Source organism: Pocillopora damicornis, chromosome 8, assembly GCF_964200805.1.
Source record: "Pocillopora damicornis chromosome 8, jaPocDami1.2, whole genome shotgun sequence".
NCBI lineage: Eukaryota > Metazoa > Cnidaria > Anthozoa > Scleractinia > Pocilloporidae > Pocillopora > Pocillopora damicornis.
The window spans coordinates 20342151-20354212 of NC_142677.1; the positions used below are offsets into that span (position 1 = coordinate 20342151).

General features: G+C 38.2%; 1 protein-coding gene across 2 annotated transcripts; it reads right to left on the reverse strand.

Annotated features, from left to right (window-relative positions):
- Positions 1-94: 94 nt before the first annotated feature.
- LOC113666788 (trifunctional purine biosynthetic protein adenosine-3) lies at positions 95-11375 on the reverse strand. 2 transcript variants are annotated; one of them, XM_089214726.1, is made up of 12 exons: positions 10672-11375; positions 10090-10158; positions 9333-9458; positions 8662-8827; positions 8228-8421; positions 7287-7498; positions 6482-6692; positions 6063-6264; positions 4096-4452; positions 3034-3602; positions 1967-2224; positions 95-506 (listed from the first exon to the last, which is right to left on the reverse strand). In XM_089214726.1, the coding sequence occupies exons 1-12, from the start codon at positions 11200-11202 to the stop codon at positions 321-323; spliced, it is 3081 nt and encodes a 1026-aa protein (XP_089070852.1). In that variant the 5' UTR covers positions 11203-11375; the 3' UTR covers positions 95-320. The 2 variants fall into 2 exon arrangements, with proteins under 2 accessions (XP_089070852.1, XP_089070853.1); XM_089214727.1 differs by lacking the exon at positions 10090-10158 and having other exon boundaries at positions 10672-11281.
- Positions 11376-12062: the final 687 nt, after the last annotated feature.

The following is a 12062-nucleotide window of genomic DNA, read 5'->3' on the forward strand; positions in this document are numbered from 1 at the left end:
TTGGCCTGCGTGTGTTTGTGTGTGTTGGGAGGGGGAAGTTGATATATGCAGTTTTTTTACGTCATCTGTATTAAAGCTTTCTATCGGACAGTCGTTTAACAATATCTCGGGCAAAAACTTTATTTCTACATGAATGCTTTACAAGTGCATGGATCCCTCTCATCTACTAACATTCCCATGCCACTTTCATGTCTTCACTTAATAAAGCCAAGCATACTTTAATACTTAATGCCCTTCACCCAATTGTAGCACTCAGCTTATAATATTGCTGAAGTAGCCTAGAATAAGACACTTAGTTCAAACACTTGTGTGTGGTGGGACTACCACATCCACTGGACTTTGTTTTCGTCATTAAGTTTCATTCTACCACTGGCAAGCAGTTCCATAGCCCGCGGGTAAGCTCTGTGCTCGGCGGTTTTTACTCTTTCTTGCAGTGTTTCCACTGTGTCATTGTGTTTAACTTCGACTGCTTCTTGAGCCACTATTGCCCCTGCGTCAACCTCTTCCTGTTGAGAACGATAAGTCAACAGATTACTATTAGAGCTACAAATTCCAAGTAAGGAGAAGAAATCAGTTGTTTTAGGACAGCATTTAAATTTCCACTGTCAATTTAAAAATACTTTTGAAAACGTTTTGGCTTAAATGGTTAAGTTAAAATCGTTACAAAAAGTAATCTCGAGGTAACTTTAACGCGATAGCCTGCAAAACAGGCATCATTAATTTCAGTTTATCAGGCGAAGCGTGAGTCGCGCGCCAAGGTATGAGCGCTCCTTACTTAGTACGTGACTCGCACCTCGCGCTTGTCTCCACTCGCCTGAAAAACGCTAAAAAATCACGCCTGTTCTCGAAGCTGTCAACGCGATGAAGCCACGAGAGATTGAACGCAGTGTTTGAGTGAGCGCTGGATGTGAGAGCTAAAACATTACTAAGCGTTTAATTTAGTGTTAACAACTGAGTTAAAAACGTAAATTGGCCACCGGTTAAAAGGCTGACGTTTCGAGCGTCTTGTTTTCTCGTCACTATATTCCCACCAATAGCTTTGCTCCATTTTCTGCATAGAAACCCACATACAACCCAAAATTCCTCCAATCGCTCAGACGAAGGGCTAACGCTCGAAACGTTTGCCTTTAAACTCTTTACGGTGGCCAATTTACGTTTTCAACTCAGCTGTTAACACTAAATTACCTGCTATACTCTCCCACCGACGCAGCACCACCGTTTCTTTGGAAACTTACCCTCTTTATTTATTAATATGCGTTATCCGCTAACTCGCGCATAAGCTTCACGTATGTCCCGGCCAAAGAAGACATGTCTCTGTGTCTCTTGAACTCGGTCCACGACGTGGAAAGTGACATTTAAGTTAAATGCAGAAATACAGGAAGTTGGTGGTGTTCAGTCAGCTTGGGGATAAAATTTTACTCCTTTTTTAGATAATTTATTCAAAAATCGCATGATATGAGCAATATGTTTTACCTTTAACTTTCAGATCTTGATTTGTTGTACATTGTGATTTTTAATTAAGTTTCAATTATATTCTTAATTCAGTTATTAATTATAATAGTTTTTTTTAGTTGTAACAATGTTTATAGAGGGCCACAAGTTCATTAGTTTTCAACTATTAAGTGTCACGCTCTTTAAATTAAGTTTGATTGATTCATTAATAGTGCAAAGCGCAAGCCTGCGCTATTCCGAAAAAAAAAGCTCTCTTCCACGGCCACGATTTTTTGCTTTTAAATTTTGAGGACTTAAAAGTAAGTGCCACCTGAGAGATAACCACTCCCGAATGTGCGTCGCACTTAGTCGTAAAATAAAAAAAAAAAAAGCTCAAAACGCCACAGCGTTAAATCAAGCGAAAAAGAAATTCGAAAATAACGAAAGGTTTATTAGTAACAGTAGATTAAATCTGTAATTTTTTTGGTACAGTAGGGAAGGTAATAAAATTCAGTGTCGTGCGAACCGCGCTTACCTCCACAAAGTGAACCGTACACCCTGATATGCGCACACCTGCCTCCAAGACAAGTTTGTGCGCATGCATGCCTTTGAATGAAGGAAGTAGAGAGGGATGAATATTCAGCAGCCGACCACGCCACTTTCGAACAAACTTGCCGGTTACAATTCTCATAAATCCTGCTAAACAAACCAGTTCTACTCCAGCTTCTTCCAATGCTGCATGCACTGCCATGTCAAAATCCAAACGGCTTTTGAAATCTTTGTGCTTGATTACCTGGAAAACAGACAACGGAAATTTAACGAAAACATTTTCTCGCAGCCTCTGCAAAGACAGAATATAGACTGGTAAGAAATAACACATGTAACACAAAGCGTGAAAATTTTGGTCAATAGAGAATCTACAAACTGCGTTCCCGCCCGAAAAAACATCTCGGACAATGAAATGCAACAGAACTCTTCATGCGAATTAAGTCCCAATTGCTTTCTTTGCACATCGGTAGCTTTGTCAATTTAATCATCATTATACTGTTGTTATCATCATTACCAGTAACATTGTCATCATTTTCATCATTGCCATCAGCGTTATCGTCATCGTTATCATCACAACCCCTACCATTTTCTAACAGCTCTCAGTTGGTTGGCTAGCTCAGTTGTTAGAGCACTACACCAGTATCGCAGAGGTCATGGGTTCAAATCCTGTAGAGGCGTGAAATTTTCTCATACCTTATTTACACTACTGTTTAAGTAGTGTTCCTTACGGCGACGATCGCTTTCAAATTCATTTCTTGAACCACAGTTTTCATATACAGTCCGTAAATGATTACCATTTTCATTACTATCATTATCACTGACATAGCTGCTTTGCATTTCACAATTTTTTTCAACGCTTGTGGTACCTCAGACATGTTATGAACAGCTTGTTTGTACAGGTTGTAACAAACTAATCGGATTCACGTTAGGAGGGATTCATCATCAGTTTCTCTGCCTAGATATACATATTAGAAGATGAAGCGGGTATAAAAAGGACGAAAATGAGCCAAGAACACACAAAGCAGTTGAATCAGTTTTCAGAATCAAGCTTACTTTAGTTGGTATACCAGCTGTTTGAGCCCGCGTTAGACCCTGAACTCCAGGCACGTTTGATATGACCACAGCAATCTCTGCACTACTGCCCTCCCGTAAGCTGTGATCGATCAGAGCTTGCAAGTTTGTTCCTGAGCCTGAGATTAGTACTCCTACTTTCATCTTCTTTCTACGCTCCATTACCACGCTGCTTAGTTTTGGTCGTTTAACAGTTTCATTGTCATCCTGGTGTTTAATGTCTGCGTTTTTAGCAGACTGGCACAGCACACTTTCAAGATTGTTAACAATAATTCTGTCAACGTCTTCCCTATTTTCAGTGACCTTTCCTATAATCCAAGCTTTTTCGTTCAACGCTGAAAGATGTTCCTTAACTGAAGTAGCAGTGTCTTGACCAACAATAAGGACTGCTCCGATACCGCAGTTGAAAGTCCGCACCATTTCGTGTGTTGCTACATTCCCTTGTCCAAATAACCACCCGAACACTGACGGCATGCTCCAAGAGCTAGCATCAAGTGACACCCCCAAACCATGGGGCAGGACACGAGGAATGTTTTCGATTAAACCTCCTCCTGACGAGATTACAATAGTCAATAGGAACGACAAGATTTAAATTGCAATAAAAATAATGATAAATTGAACTGAAATGAACTGAAGTGAAGTGAAGTGAACTGGACTGGACAGAACTGAACTGGACTGGACAGAACTGAATTGGACTGGACTGGACTGGACTGGACTGGAAAAGGACATGACTAGGGTGGAACAAACTTAAAGGGACTTGCTCCACCTGAAAACAGGTACACAAAGATTGACATATGGGAGAGGAGATGAGGCAGAAGTAAGTGAATGACTAGGATATATACTAACAGAATCCTTTCTCGCTGTGTTCTCTTTCTTTCTGAATCCTAAAAGATTGGAAAACTTTTCATTAGCTCCTACCTTTATTTCACAAAGTATGTGAGTGGTAAGAGATTTAGTAGGACAAGACAGTGTAATGAATATCTCCCAAATGGCAGAAAGAGTTAGCAAAGTCATGGGTGCAAGTAAAAATCCAATAAATCTAACCTGTTATATGTGCAAAAGCCTTGATCTTCTCAGCATGCATCAGGGGAAGAAGAGCATGGCAGTAAATCTTGGTGGGTGAAAGAAGAGCTTCACCTAATTTAGTGAGAGACTGCAGGCCTTCAGTGGTTGGAAAAGGACACGGAGAATCATAACTCAGTCCAGCTTTCTCAATTATTTTCCTGACTAAGCTGAAGCCATTACTGTGGATACCAGAGGACGCTAAACCAATGACTACATCATCTACAATTATCTCCTGTGTCCTTGGAAGAACCTTGTCACGTTCAACAGCTCCCACAGCAAAACCAGCCATGTCATATTCTCCAGATAAGTACATCCCTGGCATTTCTGCTGTTTCTCCTATCAAGGAACAATTTGAAAATGAATCATATAACTAATATTGCCATGATGCTTGAAGAATTTCAAAATACATTCAGTATTAAGACATAGAGAGCACTTGTCATCAGAGGCCAATTTATATTTCATCAGTTCTTTCTTGGTAGGAATTATTCTGTGCATAACTTTAAAAGAGAATTGTCCAAGTTTATTATCTTTTGAAGACTTATGTATTGCTCCAATCAGGAAGTTCTGGAAAATGTTTCTTCCAAGACGTTATTGCAGAGGGTTCAGTATCAAGTCTTTTAATAAACTGTTTATAATAATTTTCCACAAAATTTAGTTGAAACTATTGTTCTTCCAACTGAAAGAATCCCAATGGTGCACTAAGTAGATCAGGGACAGGAGAATCAAGAGCCTTTCTTTTCCAATCTAAAGGAATGGCAACAATTAATTGAAAATAATGCAAACAATTTACATTAATCCAGACTCAATTGAACACACTTTTATACATTGTCAAGAATCAACTGATTTCTTTACGAAAACTTTAGGAAGGTTTCATGATTTTCACAAGACTAAGATAAAACTCTCAAATAGACAAATTGTATTCAATACATTTGAAGACTCCTCTCCTCCATGTCTTCTGATTTTATTGCAAAAGAAACATTTGTATACCTGCAAGAGCATTACAGGGAAACCAAATTTAGATGAATTTGTGAGCAAGTTATTAGAACAGTTCCTTATTGAAAATGGTGGCAATTCTTATTTTAAATATATGTGGCAACTGACAGATTTTTACTTCAACACAGGCATTTTCCTTTTTTTTATCTTTTTGTGTGAAATACATCTAATGGTTATAAAATACATTTAGTCACTTTGTTATTTTTTACTGATTGTTGTAAATTAACATTTACATTTTATTTCGTTTTGTCTCCAATAAAGTTTTGTTTATTTAAAAAAAAAATAAAAATAAATCATATCACCATGAAAAGTGGCAACATTTTTATCCAGGCTTAACTTATTTCAAAATTCAATTCATTAACTCTTTATCGGCTAAGAGTGATTGCCTTCTAATGTCTCATTACAGTATCACCATCAAATGTGAAGATCACCAGAATAACAGATTTAACAAACTACTAATTGTCAAATTTGTTCTCCTAGTTAGTATCATTGGAAATGTATTGAGAACAATAAGGAGAATATTACACCAATGTTGGAGTATAAACTAGGGGTTAATTCAATATTGTGGGGATAGCTCAGTTGAGTGATGAGCATGTTGGACTCCCAATCAGAAGAACAGTTAAGAATGATAACTTCTGGTCAGCAACACTGGCAAACCACATGTTATAGTATAAAGAATAGTAGTAGGTTCTTTACAACCTACAAACAAAACATTTGTTCAATAAAAAAAAAAAAAAAATGATGATTGACCTGGATATTATAAATGACAGTGTTCCCCTAGATCATTGGAAGCGGACATTTTTCCCAGCAATGCCTTTCTGAAGCAGCAGCTATTTTAGTTAGACAAAGCAGTAAAACACCAATCTTCATCTAAATTAAATTTCAACCTTGGCTGGCTACTAAAAAACCTCTGAATAAACCTGAGGTGACAAGTATCATAATTGTATTTCTACCTCCTAGAAGAGCACACCCAGCTTGGGAACAGCCCTGTGCTATACCATGAATCACTTCCTTGGCAACACCCACATCTAACTTTCCAGTTGCAAAGTAATCCAGGAAGTACAATGGCTCAGCACCATGTGCAAGAATGTCATTCACGCACATTGCAACCAGATCAATACCAACTGAGTCGTGCATGCCAACAGTCTGTGCAATCTGCAATCCACAACACAAACACAGTTAATTTCAAACTTAAGACAAAATCGCTTTTCTGCAGATTAAACTATCTTGGCTGGATTCTTAAGGGTTACATTACAAATGAACCAAACTGTAAAGCAAGTTTTCACATGGAGAATTGTTGGTACTCTTAAAAACCAGCCACCTCTCTATAATTCCTTTTTTTTCTTTTTATGAATGTTTCAGTTATCCTTACCTTGAGTTTAGTTCCAACACCATCTGTGCCACTAACAAGCAATGGATCTGAGTAACCAGCAGCCTTGAGATCAAAGAAGCCTCCAAAGCCACCAAGATCAGCTGTACAACCTGTGCGTGCTGTAGAAGCAGCTAGGGGTTTGATCGCATTCACCAGAAGGTTGCCAGCGTCTATGTTCACTCCAGCACCAGAATAAGTCAGGGCTCTAGCTCTGTTCAAGTTGGAGTGAAATGTGAAACTATATTAACAATAATACATCCAAGATTTAGTAGAATGTTTAGAAAAACATGTTTCACTTCTCTGGCATACATCACTCAACCATTATATTTGGGCAGTCCCTCTTGATAATAATTTCTTTCACTACAGTTAGCCAGTTTGACAACAGATGAACTGTTTAAGTTAGAACATTAGCAGAGCATTAGTCCACAACTACAGAGAGATGACTGGGACAACTATAAGGATGACAGGGAGAAATAATATATAGATTTAGGCAAGCCTAAAAGCAGAGCTAGCATTTTTTTTTCCCACATATCTCTTCAACATTGTATAATTATGGGGCTATGCTCTGCGAGCTCCGCTATGAGTTACTTGTCAGGGGCTAGAAGGGATCAAGAACCACAACTTGCAAAAGGTGCAAAAGATGAGTCTATTGCACTAAGTAATTGTCATCTTCACTCTTGCACAACACATAACTATGCAATTATGGAACTGAGCAAGTAAGAAGTCCTTTGTTTATACACATAATAAATATTATATAAATCATGTCCAAAATCAATATCCATTAACGAATGCTAAACCACTGTACTTGCAAGCTCTAGATGCAATATCCTTCCTGTACTGAATCCCCTCAAACGCAATCCTCTTGATACTATCATATGCTGTTTTCTGAGCATCTTCTATTCCTGAGGCCATGCCAACAACTGCCATCACCCTTCCGCCAGAAGTAACTAAAGCTTCCTCATCTTCTTTCCTTTGGATGGCTGTCCCAGCATGAAACACCACTACATTATTTAGACCCTTTGTGCATAAATTACAAATACAAAATTACCTTGGATTAAAAGGTGACTAATAAAAAGAAACTAATTTAATTACTTGACTTTAGTTTGATCACTGTAAGGGATGAAGAAAATTGCTTTAAAGATTAAAGATAATCTTGAAATATGCATTGTTAAGCATAGAGAGAAAACATGGATTGCAAACTAAAAAATCCTCACATCCTTCATAGCTAGTATTTCATTGAATTTAATAACCTACCATGTTATTATTATTACCTAAAAGTAGGGTGAATGTTAACATCTTATTTGACAGTTTGACATACAATACAAACAAGTTTGTCCCTCAAAAAGTCAAGCTTCATGTAAATGAATATAAGCAAGTTTTAGTTTAGATCGTTTAGTCAGACCATTTTGTTGATTTGCTTTCCATCTTCATTTCTGCCCGCTTCTACAGTGTATTACAGTGTATTTGTGCAGTCCCTTGACTTTGTCAATGCAATATTTCCAAAGCAGGAGGTGGATAATAATTATTGTTTATAATTGGCACTGTCACAAACTAGCGTAATAATCAGGGAAACTATGTAAATGTACTTCTCACTATTTTCTTCCAAAACGCCAAAAAAAACGCAAGGTGGTCATTTCAAAATTATGCTGAATGATAAAAGCAATATACTAGACAATACTTAACCAATCAGAGTAAATGCATCTCCATATTCACCAGCACAATGTTACATGTGAAAACAAAACTAACCTCTAAGTCTTTCAATCCCTTGATGATACACCCTTTCTTCACTGAACCAGGATATCCACCACTAGCTGCAACCACACCCACTGCAAACCTGTCTGTGTGCCACTGGGGTAAGGAAAGGCTAAGCTCACCATTTACGCATTCCATAAGGGTTGCATAGAGATCACTCTTCATTAATGGCAATATAACCTGTGTCTCTGCAATAGGGAAAAAATCAAACTTAGTTAATGTCTAGTCCCAGAGGAAAGCAGTCAGCAATATCCCTGACAGTCCAAATGTTTTCCTTGAGAGAGACTGGAGTCTCAAAAGTTGAGAAATACTGACTCATCCAAGGACAGCACTCTGATTAATCAATAGTTCCCAAAAGCATTTTTTGTCACTGAGAACACCATCTACGCATTCTCCATTTTTTGAAACATGGGAATATTTCCTCTCACCTGGGTCACCAAACCGACAATTAAACTCCAGAACCTTAGGTCCATTGGCTGTCAACATCATTCCAGCAAACAGAACTCCAACAAATGGACACTCTTCTTCTCGTAAACCATCAACTGCCTTCTGAAGAACATCTCTGGCAATTTCTTCCTTCAGATGCATGGAAACCTAAAGAGAGTTTCAAAAACAACACAAGAAATTTACTTTTAGAGCTCATCTTTCAGTTTCATGAGCAGTGTGCACACTAAGATCTTTTCATGATGTCTTACAGGAACAATCTAGAGAGAGAAACAATTCTTCTGGTTCCTCATGATAACAATACCAAGTGAAACCCTGGCAACAATGGATGCATTCCTTATGACTTGAAAATACCTTTTAAAAAAAGTAAACTTGTGTCATTTGTGTTAAGATTCTCTTTGTCAGTTTCATTGCAAATGTCCAGAGAACAGTGTGGAAAATGTGCATAATAATCTTAGGGTGTAAAGGATTAAACAAGGTTTCTCAGTGAAGTTTTCTGAACTGCACCATCTGCATGTCTACTCCTGGGTGAACAGACACATTGCTAGACCATTTCCATGTCTATTCCTGGGTGGACAGACACATTGCTGGAGTTGAGTGCCAAGCTAGACCTTTTCAATTGGAGTCTGAAGTGTGGGGAATCTCTCTAACATACCTGGGGACAGGGTGCATATGCACCCATTCCTCCTGTATTAGGACCCTGATCATTGTCCAACAAGCGTTTATGATCTTGAGCAGGCGGCATCACAGCAATTGTCTTACCATCAGTAAAACAGAGTACCTGCAACAGATACACTCACAATGGCAAATTCCCTTTACTCATCAATTTATCCTTAAATAACAGTGCTGCTTTGGAAAACTGAAGTATATCCCCCTGTGCAAAAGGCAACTTGATGAAAAATTGAGCTTGGAGCCCTAAATACCACTCTTTGAAAGCCCTTAGAAAGCAAATTTCATAAGCACCCTGGGCTGGGTTGTTTAATACATGATTAACCTGGGTTGTTTAATACATGATTAACCTAACCTGGAGTTACTGCAAATTTTTAATTTAGTTTAACAGCTTTGCAAAAGGATTTTTCTTTTGCATTTTTGCCTGTTAGGATCGAGTCATATCGAGATAAACCCCAAAAAAACCTTAGCTCTTGTACCCCTCTCCTCTACACCAGAAATTAAAGCCAGGGTTAACTTTTAATCCTAGATTAATGTTAAACCCCTTTCGAACTGGCTCCAAAGGCTTATTAGAGTGTTTGAGCTACAAATTAGCCAGGCAGGCATATTCAATATGCCATGTGACAATAAGTGAATGCAACCGATTCAGCACTTCAAAGACAACGAGCATAGCACACCCTTTGAACAAATCCTACTGCTCATTAATTTTTAAATTATCAATGATAAATCAAATCAACACTTACAGAAACTTCCTCTCCTTCTAATTTTTCCTCTATGACTATTGTTGACCCTGCCTCACCAAATATCTTGTCCTGTACAGCAGACAAAAAGTACCTTTTTTTGTTATTCACCTTTTTCGGAACAAAATATTCAAAACACCATCAAAATTCCTACTGTTTTGAATTATCAACATGAATTGAGTACTATGTATAGGTAATCACATGAGGCCAAGTACTATTAAGGATTAATTGCATGAGAGTTTTCAAAATTTTCCAAAATTGCCCGAGTCGCGAAGCAACGAGGGTAATTTGGAAAATTTTGAAAACTCAAGTGCAATTAATCCTTAATAGTACGAGGTCTCATGGGATTACTTGTTTATCAATAAAGGGCAAAATTTATATGAAGGAAAATCACGCACGCAGTCTATTTTTATCTGGGAAGCAACGGATTAGCAATGCAACGGATTAGCCAATCATTAACAGGTAATCATGCCCTCTCTTGATTACTAAAAATGCCCTCTCTCTCAACCAATCAGCGCTCAGTAATTTTGCCCTTTATTGATAAGTACATGAAGAGTGATTGGGCAATTTCCCCCGCCCCCTTACCTGTAGCATTTCTCTGACAGCTTTGACAGCCTCTTCTTTGCTACTGGTAACAACCACACCTTTCCCAGCTGCTAAACCACTGGCTTTTATCACTAGAGCTTCATAATCAGCTGATTCAATATGTTGAAACGCTTCCTCTGGATCTGTGAAGGCCTTCCAGCGCGCGGTAGGAATACCGTAGCGCAGCATGAACTCTTTGGCGAACTGTTTGCTTGCCTCAATCCGTGCAGCCCTGCGACTTGGGCCAAAACATGGAATTTTCATATCACGCAGCGCATCGGCTAAGCCATTAGCTAGTGGTACTTCAGGTCCTATGATAACAAAGTCTATTTTGTTCTCTAAACAATATTTAATGACGCTTTCGTTGTTGTTACAATCGAGAGAAGGGATATTCTGTGTTTTCGGTTGTAAAGAAATTCCCGCATTGCCCGGTGCAACAAAGATTTGTCCAACATGATTTGATTGGGAAAGCTTCCATCCAATAGCATGCTCCCTTCCTCCACCACCGACCAGTAAAACTTTGTCTCCCATGCTGTACTTCAAGAAATCAAAGATCAAAGAAATCACAGTTCTAAAAGATCAAAGAAATCACAGCTCTAAATCCACGTGCAGGAGATAGACATTGTGTTTGCGCATGCGCCAGGAACTTCTTAGGCGCGCTCAGTCCTAATTAAATTAGGTAATTAATGTAATTAAATTATAGACTGTACGATTTTACGCTACTATCTGCGTCGGTGTATAAACTGCAAGATTTTAAGCCGTTAACTAACGGGGTAAAATCTCTCAGTATGTATATATATCGACTGGAAGAATTTACCCCGTTAGTTACTAGCGTATAATCTCACATACATTTATAATACCGACTGGAAGAATTAACGCTGTTAGCTACTGGCGTAAAATCTTACAGTATATACATTACCGACTGAAAAAAATTAGGCCGTTAGTTACTGGCGTAAAATCGTACAGTATATATTTTGTGGTTCAATTATATCCTTGGTGCAAATTTTAATTTCTTTTGTTTCAAACTCATTATCCTTCATTACAATACCCAAAAACAAAGGAAAATGAAATTTGAACCAAGGATAACATTGAACCACAACATACACAGTACCGACTGGAAGAAATTACGCTGTTAATTACTAGCGTAAAATCTTACTGTATACACAATACGGACTGAAAGAATTTACGCCGTTAGTTACTAGCGTAAAATCTGACAGTATATACGTTACCGACTGAAAGAAATTACACCGTTAGTTACTGGCGTAAAATCGTACAGTATATATATTTCCGACTGAAAGAAACTAAGCCGTTACTTACTGGAGTAAAATCTTGCGGTTTATATAGAGGGTCTCCGATAGGTTTTTTGAGGTCCGGGATTGCGCTCGTTTAAA